Source organism: Anas platyrhynchos, chromosome 3 (assembly GCF_047663525.1).
Source record: "Anas platyrhynchos isolate ZD024472 breed Pekin duck chromosome 3, IASCAAS_PekinDuck_T2T, whole genome shotgun sequence".
Taxonomy (NCBI): Eukaryota; Metazoa; Chordata; class Aves; order Anseriformes; family Anatidae; genus Anas; species Anas platyrhynchos.
In genome coordinates this window covers 6,674,969-6,702,852 of record NC_092589.1, presented here as the reverse complement: position 1 = coordinate 6,702,852, position 27,884 = coordinate 6,674,969, and the positions used below count along the sequence as shown (strand labels likewise).

The 27,884-nt window shown below is 37.5% G+C and overlaps 1 protein-coding gene across 1 annotated transcript in view; it reads right to left on the bottom strand.

Moving 5' to 3' along the window:
- Positions 1-27,884, bottom strand: part of LOC101803492 (protocadherin Fat 4) — a 51,080-nt gene that overhangs the window by 1,730 nt on the left and 21,466 nt on the right. Inside the window, exons 15-41 of the mRNA XM_038176663.2 lie at positions 27,427-27,560; positions 25,807-26,751; positions 25,177-25,302; positions 24,798-25,052; positions 24,400-24,498; positions 24,122-24,294; positions 23,011-23,159; positions 21,881-22,188; positions 21,050-21,319; positions 20,153-20,290; positions 19,456-19,669; positions 18,259-18,417; positions 16,934-17,085; positions 15,668-15,836; positions 14,522-14,730; positions 12,964-13,143; positions 12,118-12,337; positions 10,640-10,776; positions 9,785-9,928; positions 7,444-7,688; positions 7,053-7,162; positions 6,216-6,347; positions 5,526-5,662; positions 4,639-4,836; positions 3,494-3,588; positions 2,112-2,267; positions 992-1,189 (exon numbers count right to left, since the gene is read on the bottom strand). Of these exons, the coding sequence (XP_038032591.2) occupies positions 992-1,189; positions 2,112-2,267; positions 3,494-3,588; positions 4,639-4,836; positions 5,526-5,662; positions 6,216-6,347; positions 7,053-7,162; positions 7,444-7,688; positions 9,785-9,928; positions 10,640-10,776; positions 12,118-12,337; positions 12,964-13,143; positions 14,522-14,730; positions 15,668-15,836; positions 16,934-17,085; positions 18,259-18,417; positions 19,456-19,669; positions 20,153-20,290; positions 21,050-21,319; positions 21,881-22,188; positions 23,011-23,159; positions 24,122-24,294; positions 24,400-24,498; positions 24,798-25,052; positions 25,177-25,302; positions 25,807-26,751; positions 27,427-27,560 (5,452 nt within the window). The remainder of the gene's footprint in view (positions 1-991; positions 1,190-2,111; positions 2,268-3,493; positions 3,589-4,638; positions 4,837-5,525; positions 5,663-6,215; positions 6,348-7,052; positions 7,163-7,443; positions 7,689-9,784; positions 9,929-10,639; positions 10,777-12,117; positions 12,338-12,963; positions 13,144-14,521; positions 14,731-15,667; positions 15,837-16,933; positions 17,086-18,258; positions 18,418-19,455; positions 19,670-20,152; positions 20,291-21,049; positions 21,320-21,880; positions 22,189-23,010; positions 23,160-24,121; positions 24,295-24,399; positions 24,499-24,797; positions 25,053-25,176; positions 25,303-25,806; positions 26,752-27,426; positions 27,561-27,884) is intronic.

Below are 27,884 nucleotides of genomic sequence, written 5' to 3'. Positions count from 1 at the left end.
TTGAAGACTTCCAGGGATGGTGACTCCACCACTTCCCTGGGCAGCCCATCCCAATGCCTCACAACCCTTTCGGTAAAGAAGTTCTTAAGTTCCTAAGATCCAACCTAAAACTCCCCTGGCCCAACTTAAGCCCATTCCCCCTCGTCCTGTCACCAGACACATGGGAGAACAGACCAACCCCCACCTCACTACAGCCTCTTTAAGGTACCTGTAAAGAGCAATAAGGTCGCCCCTGAGCCTCCTTTTCTCCAGGCTGAACAAGCCCAGCTCCCTCAGCCGCTCCTCGTAGGACTTGTTCTCCAGGCCCCTCACCAGCTTCGTCGCCCTTCTCTGGACCCACTCAAGCACCTCCATGTCCTTCTTGTAGCGAGGGGCCCAAAACTGAACACGAGGTGCGGCCTCACCAGAGCCGAGTACAGGGGGACGATCACCTCCCTAGCCCTGCTGGCCACACTGTTTCTTATGGAAGCCAGGATGCCCTTGGCCTTCTTGGCCACCTGAGCACACTGCTGGCTCATATTCAGCCAACTATCAACTATATATTAATTGTAACAGTGTAAATATGAGCTAACCTCTTGAAAACATTTCTTTTCCTCATCTACATAGTCCTACAGGCATTGAAGTCAGCAACAAAATGTCCCTTGACTTCAGTACACAAGTTAATGTGGTTAGACTTAACACGTGTATATTACAGCGACTTACGGCCCCCTTCACAGCCAGAATTTTCTGCTATCCATATTTCTCTGTTTTTAAAAGTATTTGTTTCTGCTGTTGCTTTGTGCCAAACACAAAAGAAACCAACTTTAAGTTATCTATATTGAGAGGTGCCTAATACCTAGAGTAAAAAGCCTATTTTGATAGACAGCAAATCTTAGGCAATGCTTGATCCAAATATGAACAATTTATCAGATTAGTCTTTTTCAAGTTGACATTTAAAGTAAACTAACAGTTGTCAGTCTAAACTACCTTGTTAAAGTAAAAATATGCATACCTTTTCCTTTTTATAGAAATAACCACATATACCAGGAAGGCTATGAGGGTACAGGCTAGCAGAACACTGAGAACAATAGTTGCAACCAGTTCAGGACTTGTCGAGTCAGCAGAAGGCTCTTCCACGGCAGCGGTAACAGTTGTTGAAAATACCTTCTCAAGTTCCTTCTCAATGTTTGCCTTCTGCTCCCTAAGTTTTCTGTAGACAGAAAATTAAAATGCTAATGATTTGTCAAACCCTCATTTAAGCTTGCAGAGTACTGAAGAAAATAACAGAATTTCACACCCTGGTCTGCCAAGATTGTCTTGTCATGTCTTCCATTCAGGAAAAATTCCGTTTTCTAGCAACCAGTCCTGGTGCTTATGAATTAAAATGATGTAAAACTTGGAAAACTGAATTTGAGAGGTCAGTATCCTTTAAATCCAGATCAAGGCAGCCACGTATAAACAGTTTAGAGACACCAAGAGTGCTTTCTTCAGCGAAAAGGGATCACAGAATCACAGAACCAATTAAGGTTGGAAAAGACCTCCAAGACCATTTGGTCCAGCCATCCCCCTACCACCACTATCACCCACTGAACCTTGTCCCTAAGATCATCCATGCAGAGTGCTTCCTATGACCACAGGCTCTTTTAGTTGTTTCAACCACAACCCATTTCTAGTTACGCAGAGATGTTGAGTCTAGAAATCATTTGCTTTTAAACAGCAGCTCCCCTTAATAGTACGTTTGCGTGAGCATGCGTTCATACCACTATAAGGTTATGAAACAAATGTAAAATACAACTGATATTTAAGTTTTTAACCAAAATTCTGCAATTCAGAAGTGAAGGCAATATCTATGTTAGTGACATTATTTCTGCTTCCATTTTCTGTAAAACTGACTTCTAAAATTTATTTTGCACAATTAAACAGCCATATTCATGCTCTCACCAGACTCTGGATATTACCTTTGAATAAATAATGTAGGCTTTCTGAATTCTAAAAAATCAGTTTGAGCTTTTAGGTAAGTGGCAGATAAACTGTTATGTCATCAAAACTCATCCAGTTGAGACATTAATAATGTTAAGGGAAACACAACCTAGCTGTATAGATGTGATACCCGGAAGATCGATTGTACAAACCTTTTTACGTCTTCTGCAGGTATTTCCTCGTTTGCCTCATCAACAGCAATGATTTTCACGTAGGTTACATCAGTGCTTTCTGTTGTTCTACTTTGAAACTCATTGGAATAAACATCAACAATGTATATATTCCATGCAAGTATATCTTCAATAACTCTGCATTCATATTAAGAGAACATTGTTAATTAACTGGGCAATGACAAATTCTTTTAACAGTGGAAATTAAATGATAGAAAAGTAGTACTTAATACAATATTTTGCAGATATTTAGCATTTTAATCTAAGGATGTCAAAATGCAGGATTATCATCAGCAAAGGAATTAATCTTTTTGCCCAATATCATTGGGTGACTGAGTAGCAGAGAAAAATAATATCTGGTCCTTGTCTCTGAATATTAAACAAAAGTATATTTCATTAGTAGATGCTATACAACTTGACTTTTTATGATAAATACAGGTGGTGATATCTATGGCATACCATGGACAGTAAAGGTGGGGAGAGGGGAAATTTGTTCTCATAATCCTTATTGTTTTCTCCCAATTCTTTAATAAAGAGATTTTCTTGCTGGATCAGACCATTGGTGCCGTTAATCCATCATTCTGATAGAAGTTAGTACCAGCTACTTCCAATAAAGGAGGAGCTCTAGGGCTTCTGTTTAATTTTTACCAACAAGAAATTGGTGGCATAATAATGTCAAACTCCTTTTTCCACTCTTCAAAGCTATTTCCCCTCAAAAGCACAGGACTTGATATTTCCAGTGCTTATCTATAATCAAAGTACTCTGTGTCTTCTTTAACAACACAAAAAGGCCAAAATGTGTTTTTTATTTTACTGTGGCCATCCACACACTGCTCACTAATCCCCTAGGGTTGCAGGGGCTGTGAGACCTTGAAAAGCACTGCTGCTGTGCCGCAAGGGGGATTTTCTCATTTGTAGTAAGAGATTTTGTTTTGACTTGTCTTAGGACGCTTGTCAAAGAATGAAAGATTAGTACATCCTCTATCCTATCTGTGTCCACATGTGTATATTGGGCCTACAATCCATGAAAAATTATTAAGTGAGTAAATAAACTTGTTCCTAGGCTGCTGAAAATTAGAGAAGCATTGAGGTAGGAAGGAATCTCTTGGAATCGTCTAGTCCAACAACACTTGGACATTTGTCAGCTCAGGCCAAAGCCTTACAGGTAAGAACTGCCATATCTTTTTGATGGATTCCTGTGAATTCCCTCAAATTATTCTGCACTACATCAATTTGAAGGCTTAGCTTTTCATGAGGGCTGGCTGTATCAGCTCCCCTGTAGGCTGTCAGACCCCTATCTCAAAGGAGCTCTACATTTGTCACCAGATATTAGATCAGAATAAGGTTCACAGTTTCATAAATACCTTTCTACTTCATTAATGCTTTTTTCAACAACATTGATCTTCTGATTAAGAACCAGTACCACAATGTTGTTACTGGAGCTGGAATCAACAATTACCTAAGAAATAAAAAAAAAAAAAAAATTGCCTGTAAGGTTTTCTAAAAGGCTCTCCACTCCTCCGAGATTGACTTTCAAAAAAAAAGACTCTGCTGGTGATGCTAAGAATGAGAGATCATAACTTTTTACATCAGTAATTTCAGTAGAAATAAGTTTTAAGATAGCATTCTAGGCGATTCAAAAGTTGAAGAACTTACTAAATTGTAAATGAACCAATAGAGAACTCTACTATGCCTGCGAGCAGAGTTTCAGGGAAAGGTTTACCAGATTTTCATATCTTGCATTCTCTTTTCATGCATGCAATTTCAAGAAACAGTTTTCCAAAATTAGGTATAGATAAATAAATCTGGATTTCTCTGCACAATCAGTTATACCTGTCAGTGATCCGCACGCACAAGTTATTATAAATGCAGTATTTAAAGGATGCTTATCTAATTTTATGTTTCAAATCTTCATTGAAGTGGCTGAGACTTGGTGTAAAATGCACCTGCTGTGCATCTACATGGAGGTTCTTGCACTAATAAAGAGGATATCCTAGGGAAATTGCACCAAGGAGGGAGGAAGTGATATCAAATTGTAAACCTGATAACAACTCTTAAGTCAAGGTAAATCTTTCTTTCCAGGGAAGAATAACTCAAGAGTAAATTTATCCCAGAAACCAGTTAGCTCCTTCCTCCTGTTCCTGTGCTCACAGTGATTGCCAAATGGTTCTCTCCAGACTTATCCCAACCTCCCTCATCTCAAAGCCACTTTGTTAATGCAGCCATGGCCTGAGTTAGTTAAGAGGTTAATTTTTTCCATAAGCAGATAATTGGCCTTTAAAAGTCAATTTTCATGTCAACAGATTTTTATCTGTTAAAGGAAAAAGCAATCTTGTAATTCTGGCCTGAAGATATGTAGTAGATACTGGTATTACCGACAATCTCACTGCATGGTATTATTGTTTTTTGGTTGGTTGGTTGGTTTTGGTCATTACCAAACCTTGTCCTTCTTGTATACACAGCTTTGACATGGAAGCAAATCAATACTATAAATAGCAATCTTTCTTACATTGACATTTGTCCGGGCTGTGAGTCCTTTTCCACCTTGGTCTGTAGCCTGGACTTCCAGATTAAATGTTCCAACCTTTCCTGCTACAGAAACTGTAAAAATCTGCCCTGTATTTTCATCGATGTCAAATTCATTTGTTTGATGATTCACTAAGCTGTACAACAGAAGTCCATTGTCTCCTGAGTCTGGATCTGTGGCCTGGGTTTAAAAAAAAAAAAAAAAAAAAAAAAAAAAAGGATGATTATGAGACTCAGTGTGTGTCTTTTGGGCTGTTCATTACCCTTCAGTCATAAAGCTGCAGTTTTTATTCATAAGACTGGACTATTCTAGGAAAAAGCTGTCATAAATTTTCCCTTTGCACTAACAAAGTGGGACACAAGCTATCAGAATCAAACCATGGGTATGAAAGGGGAAATAAATTTCCCATAAAGTCTAGGAGGATTCTACAGCTGCAAGCATAAAGGAAGCAGACTGTAGGAACTGAGAAACCTCAGACTTAGAAAGAAAAATACAAGAATTACTCCATTTTGTAGCTCATTTCATATTTGGTTTTGATGGTAACCAAGCAATTAATAGCACCAAAGAGAGAACAGTAGTCTGTGCAGTATGTAATCCTTGAGGCACCACACACTTAGGCAGTGCCAGGAGTCAGAACAGACTGCACACTCTTCTGACAGAACCACTGGTAGGACAGGTATGGGCCAGTTCCCTAAACACCCCGTCCTTCACCTGCATTATGATAAACCTGGATAGTGGGCAGAATTTGCCTCAAGCATTGGAGAGCAGATTTTTTAAATTAGTCTCTTTTAGCCTAATTTAAATGCGAAAGAAATTCAAATCTTTCAAAAGATTTCTGTCCTTGTGAAGAGTACAGACGGATACTCTACCTGAACTGTAATAACCGGGTACTTGTATGACACAGAGTTCGGTATCCGAGCAGAGTAGACACTTTGCAAAAATGCTGGCTCTTCGTTTACATCCTGCACTGAGATTGTCAGCATTGCCACATTTGAAGCAAACAGGCCTGTTAAACAGACACAGGTTATCTCGGGTGCTGCTCAGCCTCATGTCCGCAACAACAAACATCAGCAAGGCACAACTTCCAGAGGCTGGGACAGGCTGTGGCTTTACAGCAGTATCTCTGCTGCATGTGAGGATGAGGGAGAAGGAAGCGAATGCAGCTGGAACATGCCCAGAGGAGCTCTGTTTGACTTCTGGGACCCTGGGGAGAACAGGCAGTGCAAGGCGAAAGGTGACAGCACTGCTTCTCTGTCAGCCCTCTACAGCTGGCTGTGCTGTATCGGGAAAAGGAGAGCCAAGTTCCTCCAGTTCCTGCTATGGAGTCCAATGTCCAGGTATTACATTCTTTTCTGAGACCACAGTAAGACCCTGTGAGAGCTTGCACCCTTGGAGGAAGGCTACTGCTTTTCTCTGCACAACCTTGACCTTCAGCTGCTTGTCTTTCACACCAGACTTTTCAGTTAAAGAGAATCTTGATTGCAAATACAGAAGGCAAAGAAATATCCTGCGTTCATTGCCTCTGATTCAAGTTGGAAAGCCCTTCACAGGAAAGTTACCTGAAGACTTGACTGCAGCAGATGAGGCATTTACATTTACTTCAGTTAAAATCACATACTGAGAAGTCTCCTCATAGTTCAAATTAATTCCTGTTCTCAGCTCACCACTTTCTGGATCCAACCTAAAATGACCTGTAAGGAAAAACATGCACCTCCGTTGTTATAGCTGCCATTTCACCTGTAGGTCTCTAACCTTTTGTGTCTCATTTTCTCTTAGGATGCTTCCATGCGCCCTCTCCTCTTACAAACATGAAATGCTTCACTACCACTGGCTAAGCAGTGGACGCACCACAGCTTGGGGGGCATCCCAGGCCAAACAAGCCTTAAACATGTAAAGGAGCAGCTAATTTGGAAAATAAAACTGCAGCCTCTTGTTGCACACATTTTCCAAGTTTTCTATCAGTTTTTAATTACTCCTGGTTTTTTGTGTGCAAATGGAGTTACATCAGAGCTGCAAAAGCTGAAGAATGCCAGATGCCCTGACAAAGGTGTGGGTGTAAGGAAATGGTAGACTAAAAGAGATTGGCAAGGAGGAAGCTGCTTGTGTGTGAGAACTTCATCTTGGCTTCCTTAACCCCAAAATTACCCTAACTTACGACCACCACAACCCACTGGCAAGTTATAACCACAACTTTAGCCAAATGAGATTAACAAACTCTCATGCTGAAGAGCTCTGAAGGAAGTTCTTTGTGTGCTTTTATTTTTTTTTTCTCCAAAGAAATGACACATGTTTTTATCCTTGCTCTCCATCTCTTCATTTAAATACAATGGCATCTACCACACAAAAGACAGGTTAGCCTGTTAGCTATTTTAAGTCCTAAGGGAAATAGTACTCACCTTTTTCGTTGCCAGATACAATTGTATAAACAATCGGTTTTCCTAAAGTTTCAGCCACAGCAAAAGTGTAAATTAAATGATCCACTCCCGTGTTTTCCAACACTGAAATGCTAATATAAAAAACAAATGATAAAACATAACATTAAATGTCCCAGCTGTTGTTGTGCTGACAGCCTTCAAGATTTAACTCCTTAAGAATAAGGTAAATGTGGAAAACTCTGCCCCATCCCCTCTAGTTGTTTGCCAGAGCTCAAAACAACAACAAAAACTAACGTCCTTTTGTGCACGTCAAAGGGGACAGAAATGCTATGATAATTATCTTCAACTTTCAGCTTTACTTTGTTTTCCACTACCTGACAAATATGTACCAGTTACATTATGAAAGCCTCACCTGATTTGGCTCTCATTAAACTGAGGAACAAATGGACGGTTGTCGAACACATTAAGAGTAACCACAGCAGTGCTGTTTAAAGATGGAGAGCCTTTGTCCTCAGCCATCACTGTTAACCGGATCTCTTCAGAACTAGGCAGGTTTCCAGTTGTTACTATTTTCCCCTCGCTCGTATCTTCTATCACGAAGAATGCGCTGAAGTTTATATCTGGGAGGATGTGGTATTTGATAAGGCCATTTTGCCCCTGCCATGAAAGGAAGACAGCTTTATGTAAATTTTGCTTGCAGGACCATGCAATTTTGGTGCTCCCAGTCCTTTAGCACAGACTCACCGGAATTTCCATGCTTAAATTGACAAAATGCCAGAGGCATTTTACCTTACTAGACAGAATCAGGACTCCCAGCTACTTCATGCTGAAATTGTAACACTAGAGCAGCCAATGGACAGAGTCATCGTCGTGTTCCCCCCATCCCCGAAAATTAATTTTCATGCTTTCATGCTTCATGTATGGCCCCAAGACCCATATATATTTATAGTCTAAAAAAAATACAAGCTTATATAACAGTGCATTTAGGGAGATTTTATGTCCATAATGACCTTGAGCTTTGCACAAACTTTTAGACTACCGTAGCTCATACAAAAACTCAATAGTTTTGAAATCAAAGTTCATAAATTAGAATATATAAAATAGATTTTTCAGAGAGAGGGTTGGAAGAGCAGGATATTGCTAAGTGAAGTGAAGATTTCTTTTTCTGCTAGACTCTCCATGTGACTTTGGACAATGCGCTTCAGATTCCTCATCTGTCAGAGTGAGTTAGAAATAACTGTTCACTTTCCACGGGTGCTATGAAGCTTTGCCCACACTGTAAAATGTACAGAGAACTATATTTTGATAGTGATATCAGTAGTAATAATGAATTTCCAGGATAAGAAATCCCATTAAAGTACTAAATAAAACTACATGCACTGGGAGTACATGTTGAAGGGTAGGATAAACACTGAAACAAGAAACGTAAAAATGTCTAAATGAAAATTTGGGATTGTCTATGGTAGGATGGGTGCTGATGAAAACACAAAGCAGAAGAAAATTCAAAAGTAGTTTGTGAGTTATACAGCAAAAATGGGGAAAAAAAAAAAAAGTATTTAAAAAAAAAAAGTTTAGACGCGTAGATGGGGGTACTTAGCCTAGCAAGAGAGTAGCCTAAAGGAGCAATGTCAATAAGAATAAGCTAAAGTCCCTTGGGTCTTTGTGGCACCTTGAGGAGAAGTGCAGCCTCCCCACTGCTGTGAGTGTAAGCCATGTTCCTGCCTGCCTACACTCACATCACTTTCCTGAGACAAGCCTTAGGGTTTACCCTATCACTCTTTGCTCCATATTTCTGAAAAATGTTATATTCTCTTCTTCCATGGCTCCGCAGAAGCAGGATCAAACCCTGCCATGAGCATCTATTGTCAGTATATAATCTATAAATTTATGATTATCCTAGGAATAGGGAGGAATAGAAACAAAGTCTAATATCTTCAGAGCTGGACTGTGCCCTACAATCCTGACAGGGTGCAGAGCAGACGACCAGACATGTCTGAAGGATGACAATTTCATTAGGTCTCCATGAAGCACTCTCAGTCTAGCAACATTCATAAAACATTTTTTACATATATAAAATAATAGCAAATACAACAAAAAGGGCCTTTCAATTATTCGCAGCAATCTATCTCAACTGCAGCTATTATAACCAAAGTGTTACATGAAATATTAGGAAGACACCTGATATTCATGCTTTGTTGTCACTTCCAGATGTTTCATCTTTTAAATTGTATAATTAATATTGATTTTGCCATGGTGATCTGACTGACTGATATCTCTCCTGGTGCCTGGACATTACCTGGTGTGGGTGCAGTATGGCTAAATCAATCAGTCAAATAAAATTACTTTAAAAAGCGGAAACAGAATTAGCTGGGGTATAGAGGCATTTGGTGAGAAGACATTTCTATGTTCAAGCCAGCTACATGATGCTTAGTTTTTACAGAATCCTCCATTTCAGAAGTTCAAATAATTTCACAGTCACTAAATTGCTTGAGTACTTATATATGTCCAAAAGATATATACAAGTACAAATCCAAATACTAAGGGGAATAATTAAGGCAAATGTAGCTGGAAAAAAAAATGCCCAAAGTACGTTAGTGTCAGAGCAGAAACAATAAAATTCCTAATTTCCAGTTCACAGTGCTGCTAGTCAGTCACAATTCACTTTCTGCTACAGTTGGTGTTTCACATCCATAGAACAAAGTATATTTGGGCTACAGCTTAAAGCAATGTCAAAACCAAACAGGAGTAGTTACCTGATCTTTGTCGGTAGCATGCACAGTTATGACGTGAGCACCTACAGGATTAATCATGTTTATAGAAGCGGAATAGGAATTCTGATCAAACACTGGAGCATTATCGTTCACATCAATCACTAGAACAGCGACAGTGGTGGTTGCCTATAAAGAAATGGTTTATTTATTAAATAAAATAATTTTAGAATATTTAGGATGTCTTATTTATTTCTTAGTTTTGTTATTTGCATATGCAACAAGAAGTATAAATCGGAATTTGAAAACGGTGTAGTAAAAGACTGCGTTAGATTTAACTTTGTGTACTCAACATCCAAGATCTCTACAGGATTTTAATACAAAAGAGGTAGGAATTTAAATTTGCATTAGGATTCTGCTTCTTGAAAGGCTTCAGAATGGTTAAGAATAGGATGTGTTTAGGAAACCATATGTCCCACTACCTCTGCTAGATGCAGGGAACTAGGGGTGTTCTACTACTGTTAAATAAGTGTATAATACCTTTTCAAATAAAAGAAATATAGCAGGATTAGACCAATTTACTGAAAATTACTTTTGCTGCTATGAAACATTAACACGGTATTTATAGTACTAACTAAAAGCATCAGGCAAGAATTCCTGCACCCCCGCAGAGGTTAGTCAGCAAACACTTCAGGGACAAATTCTACCATGCATGATTATAAAGTATTTCAACTATTTATGGAAGATAATATCCCTCAGCATGACACCAAGGGCAAAAATCTACCCTAACCATGATTAGGAGACTAACTTATGTTGCACAATAACTGTCTTTGATAGACCTACCTCCCACTAGTTCAAATCTACTCCGAAGTGTCACTGTTCATTACAAAGCTCTTTTACCTGATAGAAAGGGGCAGATTTGTTGTTGACTGCATTCACTGTCAGGTTGTACTTATTCATGGTTTCATAGTCTGGAGAATTCTTTATCTTAATGTTCCCAAGTAATTCATCTATTTCAAATATATTTCCTCCATCATCTGAGATACAATCAAAGTTTTATCAGTGAATACATCTTTGAAACACATAATTAACTACACTTTTAAACTTTATGTTTACTTGTATCTTGAGCTCATCAAAACCAGTCTTTAACATCATAGAGATAATGTAGAAGAAAACCAGAAAAGATTGAGTGGACGAGCATTTGAAATGTGAGCCAACAGAACAGGTCAACAAATTCTGCAGATTCATGTCTCACTCATAAATTAATAATGCTTGAGTCATGTAAACGATGATGGACTGCACATCGGAGTTGTGGGGTAAATCTCAAGAAACAAATTCCTCCTACTCTACACAACTCTGTGAGGTTAGAGGAGACCAGAGGTGTTCCTTGGCACTTTTACAGTCCTCTGACCTTCTGTATGCTCAGTCTCATTTGCTGGCTGCAGCAGTCATGAACACTGTAACAAGACAGTGCTCCTACAAAGATCTCTAAGACGTCATGTCGCTGAGTTTATTCTGGTTCTAATGAAGGTAGACTAAGTGGCACAGAGATAAAAAGAGAAATCAGTGTGACTGCTGAAAGACATGGCAGTGACCTTTACTGTCTTTGGCTTCCCTGGACAAAACCACCCTGAAGTCTGTATGCCTGTTGGAAATAAAGGACACTAAAATATACCTAAACCTTATATACATTGCTCTTGATGGTACAAAAACAAATATTTCAATGCCTACAGGCTTTGGTGACAGCAGCTCTAAATCTCCATCTCTGTCAGATTTAGAGGCAGTGGCAAAAGGGGTGCTCTTCCCAACTGTAATTCCATCAGCTACCGCAGATAAATGTGACAAGGAAGCACAAACCAGAGCTCTCAGTCACTGCAGTTCACAAGCTGTCATGTTAATGTAAAATGAAGTTAATGGTCCTTTACATTAATAGCCTGGGCAGAGATCTGAGGTACCATAGTACACAACCTGCTGCCTGTTGTGCCACTTCTGCTGCAGAGGTAAAGTTGTCCAGCACGAGGGTGAAGAAAGCAGCTCTCTAACAGCCCATGATAGTGTTTCAGGTCCCTGACACACTTGTCATACCATTTACATCTGATCTTTGTAGCTGTAAAATGATCACAGTTGACAAGCTGAGGGGAGGCTTAGTTTAGTAGTATTTAAAACAGTTGTAGGTTCTGCAAAAGAAGCTGCTACTCAATAATTGTGAAAGTTATACGAGCATAAATTAGTAAAATACTAAGTCAGGTGAAAGTGAACCTTATTGGCTTATATGGAAAAGAGTTAGGAGCTAACTCACATAATGCTATGTATGCTCATTATAATGTAACACAACAATGTAATAGTTGTTCCAGTGCAGTAAGTGAATCTCTTGTTACCTGTAAGGCTGTAACGAATAAAGGCATTGTCTCCTGTGTCTCTGTCGGTTGCTGTGACTTTTCCAACTACGAATCCCACAGCCACGTTTTCATTAACACTGAATGGAGTCACAACGTCAAACACAGGCGGCCAGTCATTAACATCAATGATGTGTATGACAACTGTGCAGTAACCCCTTTTCTTCTCAGGGATTCCATTATCTTCAGCATATATCACAATCTGAAATTACATGATTATTTGAAAGGAGAAATCATATAAACAGGTATTTGCACTAGGATTAAAAAACTGTGAATTTTAAACTTCAGTGGATTCTTAGAAATGTAAACTCAAGTTCTGAATTCACTTCAAAATAATTAGTGACAACTTCAGGAATATTTGATTAACAACAACAAAAAAAAAAGTCTTTACATACAATCAACAAATTCAGCACTTTTGCTTGAAGCAAAATAAAATCATAAAAAGTGTTCAGCAGTAACAGCAACAGTAAAAAGGATAAAATGGTCATCTTATCTCCAAGATATCAGTCTGGTACAGATTCAAGCAAACAGACAACACTGAATACATGAGCTGTCATTGTGAAGTTAGTTATTCATGTGCTGAAGTGTTTGAGGGCTTGCAAGATTGGTGAACTATGAGCCTTGCTTGAATTTCATGTTAGGCATAATACTCTACAGGCAGCATCTTGCTTTAATAATGCACCACATCTTGAGATACTCATATTCTAAAAGTATGCATAAAATGTTAAAGCAATAGCAAGCTAAATCAAAACAAAAATGTCACCAATTATCCAAGGAGAAGAAAACAAGTTCTGAATAAGTAACAGGTTTCAGAAATTTAAAGCAAACCTGATACTCTGTAGGTTCCTCTTCATAATCAAAGGAGGCGGTGGAATAAAGAATTCCAGTTGCTTCATCTATCCGGAATTTCAGTGTGTCTCCACTGAGAAGACCATATGTTAGTAAACCATTTCTACCTGTATCATTATCCTGAGCCTTCAGCTGGACAATCTCAGTAGCAGGTAAATTCTGTCAATGAAAAGCAGATTCAGGCTGTGACAGAGTTTGGTTAGCTGCAATTTCTTGAATTATGTGATGGAGGGAGGTAGGCACTGCATACACTTATAATAGTGTAAACACTTTAAAATCAAAATTATACAATTCATTCAGCATAGTGAGAGAATCGCTTGTTTTCTTGAATTCACAGAACACAACTCTTTCCCCTCCATGTCACTACCTATGGCAGTGATCTTCAGAAATAAAATCACCATGTTTAATAACTGGTCAAATGTTAATCTCAAGTGTCTGACTTTCTGTTAAGGAATTATTCATAGTTAACAGCCTGTACTCCTCTGAAATTAAAGAGATGTTCTCAACTTCAGAATCATATTTCTGTCTGAACATTATTTGGCTAATAATCATTCTTTTAAAAGTACATAATCTATTTCTTCTGTTAAAATGTTATTTGCATTCATATCGCCAGTAAACATCAGCATTTCACTTGCATGGCTATTTGAGGCCTATCTCAAGTTATTTGATCCAACTTGGTATCTAACAACTAATTCTGTGTAAACATTTCACACGGAAATCAATTTTTAAGGTTGGGAGATGCAATAATAAATCTTCTCAATTCGACTAATTGGGAATGTTAAAAATAGGTGTAATAATTAAAAATATATTTAGCTCAATGTCAGAAATGGACTAGTTTTCAAGTTAGTTGTAGCTGTTAAGAAAGTTCATGAATCAGCTGTTAAACTCAAAGGTGTGGTATACAAAATATAAACATCATCTATGTGTTTTGTTATTTTTAAAGTAACAAGCAGATTAAAGCATGCATAGTGCTGAAAAGTGAAATGTTACCTAGATCCTGTTGCATAATTAAATGCTGTGGCTTCCATTGCAGACTATTGTAACATAATAGCCACAGACTGAAAATTGGCTTGTTTTCTGCCACCAATTACTTAGTGACAAGCAGTCACAGCACGTAGTGTTTGAACAAGAGAAGCATGCTAATTTAGAGAAGACTTGTTTCTGCTAATTCTCTGCAAAAAGGTCCTTTACAAAACACAAAGCGATTCTGTCTGTGAATGTACTTGAAGATGCTCTGTGAACAGAAATGCAACATAGGAGTGGCTACTTTTCCTTTCATGGAGCCCTGTATTAGCAAAAGATTCACTTTTCCTTCAATAAATCTACACTTCTAGACCATTCTCTATGTATTGGGATTTTCAGGTTGAAATAAAACCTAAAATATCACATGGCAGAACAGAAAGTCTGTCTGGTTTCAGTATGTTTACTTGTATACTCAACATAAGTCCCCCCAGCCTTTTTTTTGTTAATTACTATTTGAGAGTGTATTATTGTGATTCAGTTTGGATGACATTTTTTTTTTTTTTTTTTTTTTTACCTCTTCCAATCTTTGTTCTAGCAGAGAGGATGGGAAAACTGGAGGGAAATCATTTTCATCAATGACGTCCACATGCACAGAAACTTCATTGAATATGCTGGCGTTGGACGAGTCTGTTGCTCTCACATTTAAAATAACTGGGAAATCTTCCACTGTCAATTTCTTTCCTGTTTTTATGATTCCAGTGGATGAATCAATAACAAAATACCCTGGTTAAAAAAACAACATAAAAAGAAGTTATTGTGTTTATTATTTTATTAGTTAAAACTGAAGATATGAAGACTTCAATGCAAGCTACATATCACTTATATCACGTGCTACAGTTTTCTTCAAAGAATAAAATAAAATTCAACATGGATTTTCAAGAATGTCAGACATATCCAGGGCTACAATTAACAAAAACAAATAACCAAGAAGGTCGGAATGGGAAAACCAATGAGAAGTTCATTCCACCACTCTCTGTTCAGCTGGTCTTTGTTCCTGTTTCATTAAGCAATTATTTTATTTCCTATGAAGTCCTGTTCCAACTGAAGATGAGGGATGCTGTAGATAACTTCTACGAGACCACAACTTCAAACAAAACATTTTTCATAAAGAGAAGTGCAAACTGACTACATTTGATGACTCAGTAATATTAGCTTTATGAGTTTAACATTAGTCTAAAAAATAAAAATAAAACACATGACACAAAGCACTGATACACTTGTCCCATGTATACTCATGGTACACATTTGTGTTTAAGAAAACGTTGCTGAATTAGGAGTTTGTTTGTTTGATTGTTTGTTATGTTTGTTTTTTAACCAGCAGTTTTTATGCTGATTTAGGTATTCTTTCTCCAGTCACTGTAACTTTTTGCCTGATCAAGTACTACCTGATCTTTCTGCAGCAGACAAAAAAGCACATACAGCCAGTGTAGTCAGATCTGTATCATGTTGCTCTAACTAATCTGACAGAAATTCAATCATGTGCCTGCACTTGATCCATATCAAATTTGTAACTCTGGTTGATACATACCCAGTATTCATGGCTGTAGAACTGAGATAAGAGCAAAAGAAAAGAGACAAGAAGCAATCCAAAAGCTAGATTGTCTGCAATAGCAGTTCTTTAACATACCATGTTCCTTGTTAGTTCACTTAAAGAGCTTACCCTTTTCATTTCCAGACACGATGCTGTATATCACAGGGACATTATAAAACACGCTGATCTCAACAACAAATGAATCTGGCAGTGTCTTCTCACTCAGAGGTGTAGGCTGATAGACTGCTTCAGAGAACACTGGGAATGCAGTGTTGATGGGAGCTATGGTTACTGACACCTGCAGAGAAAAGAACATGACCACAAGGGTTATGTTTTCATGTTAAGCAGAAGTTTCTTGAGGTATGCAACAGCAGAAGTCTAAAACTTTTTCAGTAAGAAAAAGCCTAGGATTGCTGCATGCTGAGTTTGACACTTTAATATCTTGAGGGTAGCAAAGGTTAGTTTAAGAGAAAAAAAAAAGTCATTAACCTCACTAATTTATGTTCAGATGTATTTTTCCTAAATATACAGAGGGGTTGTTTCCAATTCCTCCCATTACTTCTCTGGCTAAACAGCTCTCCGAAGGAGGATCTATATTTGTAACAAATTATTCCACTGGAGTATGTATGACTAGAGGAGCTTGTGAGTACAATATTTTTAAATGGTTATAACTAATTTTATAGTGGAAAAATTGTGTCAGACAGTAAACAAATAATGCCTCCTACTTCTTAAAAATACAATTTCTTTCTAAATGTTGCCAGCCAACTGCGGTCTGATGTTCTGAAGAACAATGTTTTTATAACTCTATATTCAACAGGACCTTAAAATGTGATTTTCTATGTTTATCCCTATGCATTTCTACTCTCTTTTCCTGAATTATGCTAATCTGTGATATTTAGTGGCAAAACACCACAGCCTATAAAAAACACTGTAAAAATATTTTCATTATCATATTTCAATTTCTTACTCTTCAATTTATAATTTTTTTCCTTGTCTCATAGGGAAGTAAGAACAACTGTCTACTGTTTATTGTATCACATACTTTCATGATGTCCCCTCTGACTGTCCCACTCTTTGACTTCGCACAGAAGTCTCCATTCCTATAAAATTCCTCCCTCACAGTTCAGAGCTTCTCTCTTTCTTGGATCTTTTCTTAAATGGAATGATCAAAACAATAACAAGTGATGTACTGAGCAGTTGCTGCAGCAGCATAACTTTGTAAATATTATCATCTTGTATCCTGTTCCCAAAACAGAACTGAGACTGACATTCCCACTCCCATTTTGCACAGTTTTGCCTCAGTAAAACCCATTGCCTGCTGCTGTTACACTCAGTTTAGAATAAAACAGTGGTGAATAAACTGTAAAAGTAGACACTAAAGAAAAAATGTAGTACCTTTACAGAAGTTGAAAGCGGTGGCAGACCTGAATCCGTCGCAGTGATTGTCAAGGAGTAACGCAGGAGAACAGCTTGGCTTTGTAAATTTCTTGTTAATCTGAGCTCTCCTGTGGTACTGGAGAGACTAAAGAGGCCTTCTGAGTTTCCATCTAAAGAGAAAAAAACAAGTGTTGGAAATGTTCAACAGAGTCAGCAGAAACAAGTGACTGAATTATATGCCCAAAATTAGAGAGACGTGGGTTGAAAGGCTACTCTGTATGTGATTAGAAGCAAGAAAAAGCATTTGAAGCAATATCAAGCCCCTCTTGATACTACATCTGTGTCACAGAATCCTTCGGGCCTTTAAAGGGCCTGTGAAGGGCCCTTGAGGCCTCTAGTCCAACCTCATACTCAAAGCAGGATAATCAATGAAATCAGAGTAAGTTGCTCAGGGCTTTGTCCAGTCTGGTGCTGAAAATCTCCAAGGTATCTCTCAGGACAGCTTGTTCCAGTGCTTAGTTATCCTCATGGAGGATTTTTTTCCTCCCTTATATTCACAGTGGAGGCTTTTTCCCCTTAATGGCAGTCAGAACCTTCCATTTCAACTTATGACTATTATGTTTAACTATTCTGTCATGCTGCTCAGTGCAGAGCTTAGCTCCATCTTCTCAGTAACCTCCTCTTAGGTATTGGATAAGGAATCTGAGACCCAGTCTTCAGCAATCGCTGGTACTTGCTATCCTCCTTGAATCGTGTATCCAGTCCCAAAGGCCTGGAATACCTTATCACTGTTGTGGTGATGTGAGCTGAGCATCAATTAGGCATTGAGTCTTCCAGGCGTTTGGTTGAAGACTACAACACTTCCTTGATGCCTGACAGCTATAGAAACCATACAAGTATGGTAGATGCAGATGCAGTTATCCAGTGTAACTGTTGGAGCTCAGATATACCGTAATTCCACCCAAATGTACCTGCTGTATCCTGTGTTTTATTAGGTTTCATATTAAAGGCAGTGTTTAAGTGAAACCCAAAATTCCCAATCTCTTCTGTAGGACGAGGATTTCCTACTTTTTCTCTATAGTACTCGCTCACTGCATGTCATTATTCTGATCAGAATTTTTGTATAATACTATAATATAATTTCTCCCAAAAAAAAGTCAGCTTCACGCATAGATGATTTAAAACACTGTACTTCCACACTTGTATCCATCGGTTTTGAATGGGATTGTTCCAAATCAGTTTTGTTGACTTTTTCAAGGTCTTCATTTTGCAAAAGTAGTTAATAGCTTAGCATCATACAACTACAACAGTAATAAACACCCATGAGATTTTTTCAAACGTACCTGTAATATTGTAGAAAATGCCTTCATCATAACCTTTGTTTTCATCTCTTGCATTGATATCTACTACCAGTGTGCCAGCTATAGAATTGTCGAGGAGGAACTGGAAATACGAGGGCTTTTCAAATACAGGTCCTTCTTCATTAACGTCTTCCACGATAACTAAGAAAAGAAGGTCCATGTCTGAATGTAAATATGATTTTTGCCTAAGCAGTTACAGGCTTTTGTTTCAGCTAATATAAACTTGCAAGGGCCCTGAGAATTGAGTGGGAACTCTCAATTTAAATAAGATGGCAACCTTATTTTCTTTATTTCAAAACTCCTGCCTTTGTGGATTAAATTATTTACTGCTCACGCAATAGTTTCCTCACAGTGACTGCACTTCTGGCTAGCATGTTGTCACTACTATCTGTCATGAATATCATCACCTTACTGTTTCCTTGTTCCCTTCTGTGTCCATAATCATCTGGTATTTCTCATCTTTGGAGGATTCAACTGCAAGCATTGTGAGTCAGGATTGATTAGTTTTATGCTTGTATGTGACCTGGGACAACAGGGTCATGGACCACAATTAGTGAAGCAGGTCCTATGGTAATATAGATAAGACAGAACAACAGGTTCTGCTGATCAAAACCAGGGCTGCCCAGAAAGTTGGATAACAACGTCACAGAAATCTTTTATGTTGTTTTCTATTTTACATAGTTTGAAAAAAAAAAAAAAAAAAGTTGCTTGTGTTTTTTTTTTGTGTTTTTTTTTTTTAACCCCAAAATGACCAAGAAAATACCATTATTTAACAATATTTTTATAACACTAAAAATCAGCCTTTTTTCACCAATCAAGAAGTAGACTGCCAGTAAACATGTAGAAAAAGAAGTGAATGGTAATTCTGGAAACCTTTCCAATCAAACAGTCAAACAGGTACTCTACAAACAACACAGAAATATTTGTGAGAATATTGAAGTACGTGATGCCAGTTAGTGTGGAAACCCTTCATTTTTAACAGAGCAGCCAAACATTTCTAGAGGAAAATTTAATCTGGCCATAATCAAAGGTCACATAATCATTTATATGTGTTACTACTGAGGGCTTTCTTCATGCCTTACAATTACGTATACTAAAATAGTCCCTAAGAGAAATTATTTTTTTTCTTTTGTTTTTGTTTGCTTGTTTGTTTGCTTTTCTGCAGTAAACTTGAGATACCTGTAATGTTTGCTGTGTCTTGAAGATTCGGCTCTCCAGGATTGAAAGCTTTCAGAATAAAGGTATACTGGGCACGGCTTTCATAGTCCAAAGGTTGAAGAGTCGTAATAGCTCCAGAAAGTTCTCCGACATAAAATGAAGTCTCTCCAATTATGGTGTAATGAATAATGGCATTGTACCCTATGTCCTTATCTGTGGCTGTTACATTCAAAATCTAAATGAAAAAAAAACAAAAAACAACAAAACAGACATTCAGAACAAAACCAAGAGCATGGCAAAACATCCACAAAATACTGGTATTTGACTGTATAGTGTTTACTGCCTCAGTTACTTATACAGCCATTAATCACACATATAACTAGGGGAAGACAGAACACCTTAAGAACAGGGGGATGCTGGACACATTACGTAGAGGAGGCTTATAACACACTGCCTGTAGGTCCTCTGAAAACTAAATCTATACAGCACCAGGAAGCAGGGAGAGCAGCACAAAGAGAGCTTAAGAAAAACTCAGTGGGACAGACACTCTGCTGTTGTATAAAATGAGCACATTGTGCGTTTTTACAGGCTCCACAGAGTCAAAAAAAAAAAAAATACATTCACCAATGCACAATCAGGATAGATCAGTGTCACTTCCAAGTTTATGTAAAGAAAACAATTGCAGAAGAACAACCTATTTACTCTTAATGCCACATACCACGTGTGGAGGCTCATTCTCTTTTACAGTCACAGAGTATGACTTCTGGGGGAACACAGGTGGGTTGTCATTCTCGTCTTCTATGGTGATGCTTAGAACTAAGCTTCCAGATTGTGGTTGTCTGCCAGAGTCAGTGGCCTGTGAAGAACCAAGCTGTCATTAAACACAGCACTACATTGACGCAAACTTGTTTCACCTTCATTCCTAAGTTTTGAAAAGAATCTTTGTCTCAGAAGACTTTCTTCTGGACTACTTATTGTCCAATTGCTTTAACCCTGTGCTTGCTTTCCAAGAGCTCATTGCCCTGCTAAATAACCTAGTCAGCAGCAGAGAACTCCTTAAAATACACTCATACATTATGGCTGGTGCTGGACCAATTATTTGTATGCACAAACCTTAATTTAACTGATTAATAGCAGTAAAATCAATGGAATCAGCTATGACAACTAGATGCTTACAGAATGAATGCACTTGGATTAAACTTTTACGTTTTTAACATGAAAATATAAATATTACTCGGATATTTTAAATATAAGTACATATGTTTTAAAAGGTAGAAAAAATGATGGAAATTAACAACATTATGGACAGGCAAAGCAGTAAAAGAAATACAGTGGTGGCAGCCTTACAATCTAAAATGGGCTGAGGAATACTTTGCAGACTTCACAGTAAGCTATCATATGACTATGATCCTTAAGATCTGATGTTCATGGGTCGTTTATTCACTAATACCAATTCACACGGCAGAAAAGCTTCTGGGTACAAAACATAACATTAATGAATTCTAGTGGAATTCACTAAGATTGAGATTTCCTTGTGATGATTCAATATTTTTTCTCTATTTTTATTCAGTATTTTTTCTCTATATTGAGATTTTTTTCAAACTTGTCAACTTACAATTATTTTCAGTTCATAAGTGTCCGTCGTTTCTCTGTCTAAGGATTTTGTTGTCATCAGCTTGCCCGTGGAACTGTCAATATGGAACACTCCAGCAAAATCATCTTGTAAAGAATAGCGTATCAGTGCATTATCTCCTATATCCGTATCAGTAGCAGAAAATGTGCCCAACTCTAGACTATCTACATTCTCAGGAAAAGATAGTTTTGTTTGAATCAGTGTTGAGAAAACTGGAGGATTGTCATTGATGTCATTTACTCTCACTGTTACCTGTATTAAAAAAAAAAAGAAAAAAAAAAGAAAAAAAAAAAAGACATTCTTGAGCTGTAGAAACAGTATTCAAAGGAGAACTTGAATTCCTTTTAGTCTACAGAAGTCCACAGGGGAAAAACACCACCACCAGCACAAAGGGATACATAACCAGCATTTTTCAGCATTTGAATGTTTTCACAACTACAGCATCTCAACAACTTATGTATTTATTTTTAATTCTCAGCTGTTACAAGCAAGATAAACTATCATTTCATTGGAAAAAAAAATAGCAGGATTAATAATTTATGGCTTTGGGGCAGAATGCACAGAGTCAGTTCCAGTGTTAATAAGTTTCTCTGGTTATGGTTTGTTCATAGAGGAACTCTCAGGAAGTGATGCAATTTGTGAGGTTGACAATATTTCAAAATTGTAATATGTCTTCAGGAAAAATGGAAATTAAATTTGACAAGGCTCTCAAAATATTCATGCTTACATAATCATTACACTTATCTGTATTTTTTTTTCTTTTAATGTTATAAGCCTTTTTAAAAATAAATAAATAAATGCAGTGTACTATACCAAAGCAACAGCTGTATTGGGTGGCACCACAGAATCAACAGCTTCTACAAGGATGCTATATAGGTCATCATCTTCTCGATCTAGCCTGGCAAGAGTCACAATGTCTCCTTGGTCATCAACAGAGAACTTGTCAGTATGTGATTTCAGAGAGTATGCTACTTGTATGGCTATGCTTCCAGTCAAAGCTTTTACAGAGCCAACAGCACTCCTAGCTGGTTCCTCTTCAGGAATGCTGAACTCGTAGGTGGAGCTTTCAAAAGTCAGTCCGAAGCCAGTGTCATTTACCAGCAAGTAGAGAGTGACCGAAACTAATGAGAGAAAAATATTAAAATATTAAAAATACTAAAATAGCGAAGTTGCTGGTGAAATAATCATGACCCATGCCCTATTTCCCTAGATTTTTGAGGAAGTAATAGAAATTGACAGAAACTGGCACATGGGAAAGAGGAACAAGAAGGAGAAGAAAAAAAAAAAAAAAGGTAGCAATGATGAATAATATAAAAGGCATGACTTCCAGACCTAACCATTTATACCTAAGTGGGGTTCCACAGTAAGCCCACTTCACTGATTACAGCAGCGTTGCTTCAATACAATAGGACAGCAAGGGTCACCAATTTGAAGTTAACAGGATTTCCCTTTTTTTTTTTTTCTTCTCTTACGCTAAATTACTTTGTAACAAAAGAGAAGGGATATCCATAAAACCTCATGATTTCATATTCTATCAGGGCCTTTCATCCTACTTTATCAACATCAGTCGTTGCTACTGTTCATGAGAAATCAAAACTATCTCTTAAAAAATACATAAAAAAGACAATTACATCCATGTTACTGAATATTTTTTAAAAGAACTAAAATGTGTTTGGAAGGCAATTCACTATTTGTTTAAACATTTCTAAATCTACGGAAATACAGGAAAAAGGAACACACTTCATCTGACTTATTTTAATGTATCTTTCTAGAATGGCTCCTACCACAAAGTACATTGAGCACTTTTACTGTAACATGAATTCTAGCTCTAATTCGTTTTGACTGGACAGTGATAGGATTCATTTCAAATTTCAACATTTGTAAACATTACGTTTCTGTGGGAAGGAGAAAAAAAAAAGAAAAAGTGAAATGAAATAGTTTACCATTTGACGTAAGTTGAGGGACTCCATGATCAGCAGCAATAACTATTAGTGTAACAACCGTGTCAGCTGTGATATGGGTCAAGTTACTGCTGAGGATGATTTCTCCAGTACGGTTATTTATATGGAAATCATCAGAACGGTTCATCAGGCTACATTAAAGAGAAATCAGTATAGCATTCATATTAATGACACAGAAAGAATCCTCTACTTCCCGTCACTTCTGTAACAAGCAACAAATTAGTTTTTGCCTATTTCTAAAGAATGGCTAAGCAAAATGTTTTAGTAACATTAGCCTAAATATATCAGCCTTTTTTATTTCCTAGCATATCTTCCATACAGCAAAAAAGACAGCATTCATGCCTTCCGTTCCCATTAGATCTCAAGCCTTTGATCTTCCCATGAACAGAAGGCAGCTACTGCACACTCAATGCATATTCAGCAATATCAGAAATAGAGGTGATTTCATATGAAGGTTGCAGACCTGCTAATTCCTACTTTCTGCCCACTCTCACAGATAACTGAATAACTCACAAGAACAAGTAATATGTTTAAGGTAGAATGTCACTATCCTTCAAGGCATTATTTTTAAACACCCACAGTTTTCTGACTGATTCATCTGTCCTTTTCAATCCATACTTTTCGTGTCAATGTGTATTTTCAATGATCCAAGAATCTTCCTCAATTAATATTTTATGCATAGCTCATTATGGAAGTCACTGTTTCTTGAACTCCTCCTCCCAGAAAACAGAAGCTATATGAAAAGATAGTCCTTCCTGGAGATTTATCTGTTTTCTACTCAGAAATTCCAACAAGTCTATACAAAATTTCAGAAATTAAAACAAACCTTGGCTTTCAGTTCTTGTTGTTATCATTTGATTGCATTCACTTTTTTTTTTTTTTTTTAATGGTGTAATCATAATTTGATGAACTCTAAAACACTGAGTAATTGCTGTCCTCTTTCCTAAGTTTAAAAATCATTACTGGTTACAAGTTCATCACAGCACTTGTAAAATATCTACAAACAGGTCTTATCTTGTCGCCAGTAAAAATACTTTGTGACAAATAAAAAGACTCTTCTGTTTCTTTAACAATAGATACTTATTAACCTCACCTGTATGAAATGATAGAATTGCTCCCAACGTCAAGGTCAGTAGCAGACACTGACAGCACAGACGCTCCTTCTTTTGCTGTTGCTACACGTACACTGGCAGAGTATTGCGCCTTCGTGAACTGAGGAGCGTTATCATTCACATCTAATACTTGAATGCTGACGTGTGTGAAATTCTGGCATGGTGACAGGAGAAAATCATGACTCAGAAAATGTACAGATGATTAAATTTTTCAATAAAAGCAAGTTGCAATGAAGAATAATGTGATCCTCTGTATTACCTGCCTTTGAGGAATTCCGTTGTCAGATGCCACCAACAGCAGCTCATACTTCTCTTTGGCTTCTCGGTCTATATAGCCACTAGCCAAAATGGTTCCGTTCTAGAGAAGGTAATACAGTTTAACACCGATCATTTTGATAACTCCTGTAAACCAAGTTCTCTAAAAAGATGAAGAACTTACACTCTCTGTTCTCCTTTGGAGGAAAGTGATATCTGACCAGTATGTCTTAGCTTTTGGACCTGGATTTATATTCCCAAATTAGTTTGTGTGCTGGTTTTGATTTCATGTCTACTAGAATAGCTACTTCCTATTCTTTTTATCCAGTGAGAATAACTGTGCCAAGTAACCTGCTGAAAAGCAGTATCTAAATACCTTTTTCAGAATATACAAACCCTTACCTGTTGGATGCTATATGGATTATCCCCATCCTCAGCTGATAAATAATAAGTAATTCGTGCATTCTCTCCCTCATCCAAATCAGTAGCAGTTACATGGCCAACTACAGCAGGAGCAGCCAACCTGCGATCTCCCTCCAGAACTGAAAAATTGTATGGCTGCATCTGGAACTCAGGATTATTGTCATTGACATCCAGAACTGTGATGTGGAACAAAGCACTTGAACTAAGTCCACCCACTTCATCAACTGCCCACACCTGCCAAAGGAAACAAAATTAGTTGACTGCATTGCCATTTTAACCAGCTGATGAAGATACAAAAAGAGGAGAAGAGAATGAATTAGAAATGAGCTAAAACTGCAAAGTCAGTCCTCAAATTTACTTGCAAAGTGAATCCAGATGTAGTCTCCCTGTCCAGTTCTGTGTCATTCCTTAATGAAAGTATTCCGGGGAAATCCACAGTAAATGAAGTACTGTTATGAATAAAGTATCCCCGAGAAAATCCAGCCTAAAAGGAAAACATAGTTTATTTAAGATTAAAATAATGAATATTTTTAAAAAATGCATTTTTTATCAAAATATTAATACCTGACATTTCTATAGGACTTAAAGAAGTGGAAGTGCTTTGCAAGGTTTAATAAATGAAACTTTCCAACCTGACCTATGGGAATAATGGATTTAGGCAAATAGAAACTGGGATAGTAGGAAGCCTCTGTGGGCTTCTCTATTGGGAGCTACCCATTCCCTCCCTAAAGCTCTCTAAGGCCAATCCCCATGATGTGAGGAGCAGCAGTACAGTTTAGTGGGGTCTGAACTGGGAGGAACATTTATGCTTCTTTAAATTACAGCAAACCAGAAATCTTTTCCTCCAAACCAGCTCACTAGCACCATTGGTTGTATATGCAATTTCTTTATAAAGCAAGGAGAGAAAGAAACAACTTTTAATAAAGCGGAGTGAAATTGTGTCATTTACTACTAAGAAAAACATTCCAGTTATACAACAGCTACCTACCTCGTCCTCATCAGTAACACTAAATGAGTAGATAGGACTGCCCTTTTGTATGTTTTCAGGCACAAATACGTCATAAGCTGCCTTATCAAATTTTGGTGGGTTATCGTTGACATCTAGTATGTGGACAACAACAAGTGTCTTGTTGCTGAGACTTGGCTGCCCTCCATCTGATGCCTCCACTTCTACATCAAATTGCTTTGTGGTTTCATAATCCAGCTGCTGGCTCAGGGAAAGCTGGCCTGTGGCTGAATTGACAAGAAACATTGGCGAGGAGGTTGGAGGCTGCTGGTTAACAATTCTGTACGTCACGAGAGCATTGGCCCCAGCATCCAAATCTGTAGCAGATACTGTCAGGAGTTCACTTCCAATTGCTTTGTCTTCAGGGACGCTCACTTCATATCTACTTGATGAGAAGACTGGATAGTTATCATTCACATCATCAATGATGACTCTTAAATTGATAGCTGTAGAAAGCATGGGTTGGCCTTGGTCACTGGCAATCACCGTTAAATTATAGAAGTCTTGTATTTCTCTGTCCAATTCCTTTTTCACCACAATTAATCCTGAAGAGTCAATATCCATTTTTTCCTCTGTACCTCTCAGAGCATAAGTCACTAATCCATTAAAACCACTGTCTGCATCAGAAGCCAACACTGTGGTGACAGAAGTTCCAGCAGGCATATTCTCCAGAATATTAATGGTAGTGTTGACTACACCAAACATAGGATGGTTATCATTGACATCTGTAACTTTGATGAACACGGTAGCATAGTCAGTAGTATTTCCATCTGACAAGGAAACATTTAGTGTGTAACTATTCTGGGATTCGTAGTCCAGTTTAGTTTTTGTCCAGATGACACCATTGACATCGACATCAAATGTAGCTGATTCTGTCAGTACTTTCAGTGTAACTGGTATATGAGGATTTAGAGATTCATATTTTACCTGTGTAAGATATAGAATATTATCCATAAATTAATTTAAACCAATAAGCAACTGCCTAAAAAGAATAGTTTTAACTATGCCCAAACTCGTCTTATAATTTTAATTATTAAGAGTAAGAATCAAGCCACAACGTACACAAAAATACAGCTGGAGAGGACTGCTTCTTATTGGAACACTATAAAGACAGAAATGTAAATACATATAATACATAATAAAACTATCAGACCACAATTTAACCTTTGGTTCTGCCTTCCTTTACAAATAATAACAGTAATAATAATGCAGAAAAAAAAAATTAAGTAACTCAGGCAGCCAATAAATCAAAACACTAAAACACATTATGTTCTTTCCAATTTGGTGTTAGACCTCCCTTCTGTCTTCAGAACTGCATCTAAGAAGGAGCTATCACAGTACACTGTAGTAGCCAGCTTGCCTAAGCATTTTTTAATTAAAACAGGAGCAAGTTCTAGAGTCCTCTTTGAAAATACCTTTATGAAAGTTCTCTAATGGGAAGTCTCCATTCCATAGCTAAATTGAAAACCCCACGACATGATATATCACCAACAAATGAGACAATATTGCTTATCCTGGCCGAAATGATAAGAAAAAAAAAAAATCTGATATTGCTTATCCTGGCCTTTTGGCCAGGATAAAGTAAAGAATAGTCATTCTTACTCTTGTTACTTCAACAGGACTGGCTATCTCTTCTTCCACAGATGCATTATACACTTTTGGAATAAACTGGGGTTTGGAATCTCCAACTGCAGCGATGTATACTGGCACTGATGAACTTCTTGGAATTACCCCACCTGGAACAAAAAGAAAATGATCTCTCAACAAATGCACAAAATATCTTCTGTGTGTATATATATATATATATATACACACACACACAAATATATACATACATACTTTTCCACTTGTACTGATATTTTTATTTCATCCTTACTGCTACTACTGTGGTACTGCTGAGAGGTCCTACCCAAGATCTGAGTTTCATTTATTGGATGTTACCCTTCCAGTACGTATACTTGGATACACACCACAAGACATACTACCTATTTAGCACAGACAAACACAGGATGCAGCATGCATCTCTTGTGTAACTGTGTTCCCTCCAGCACCCATTTTAC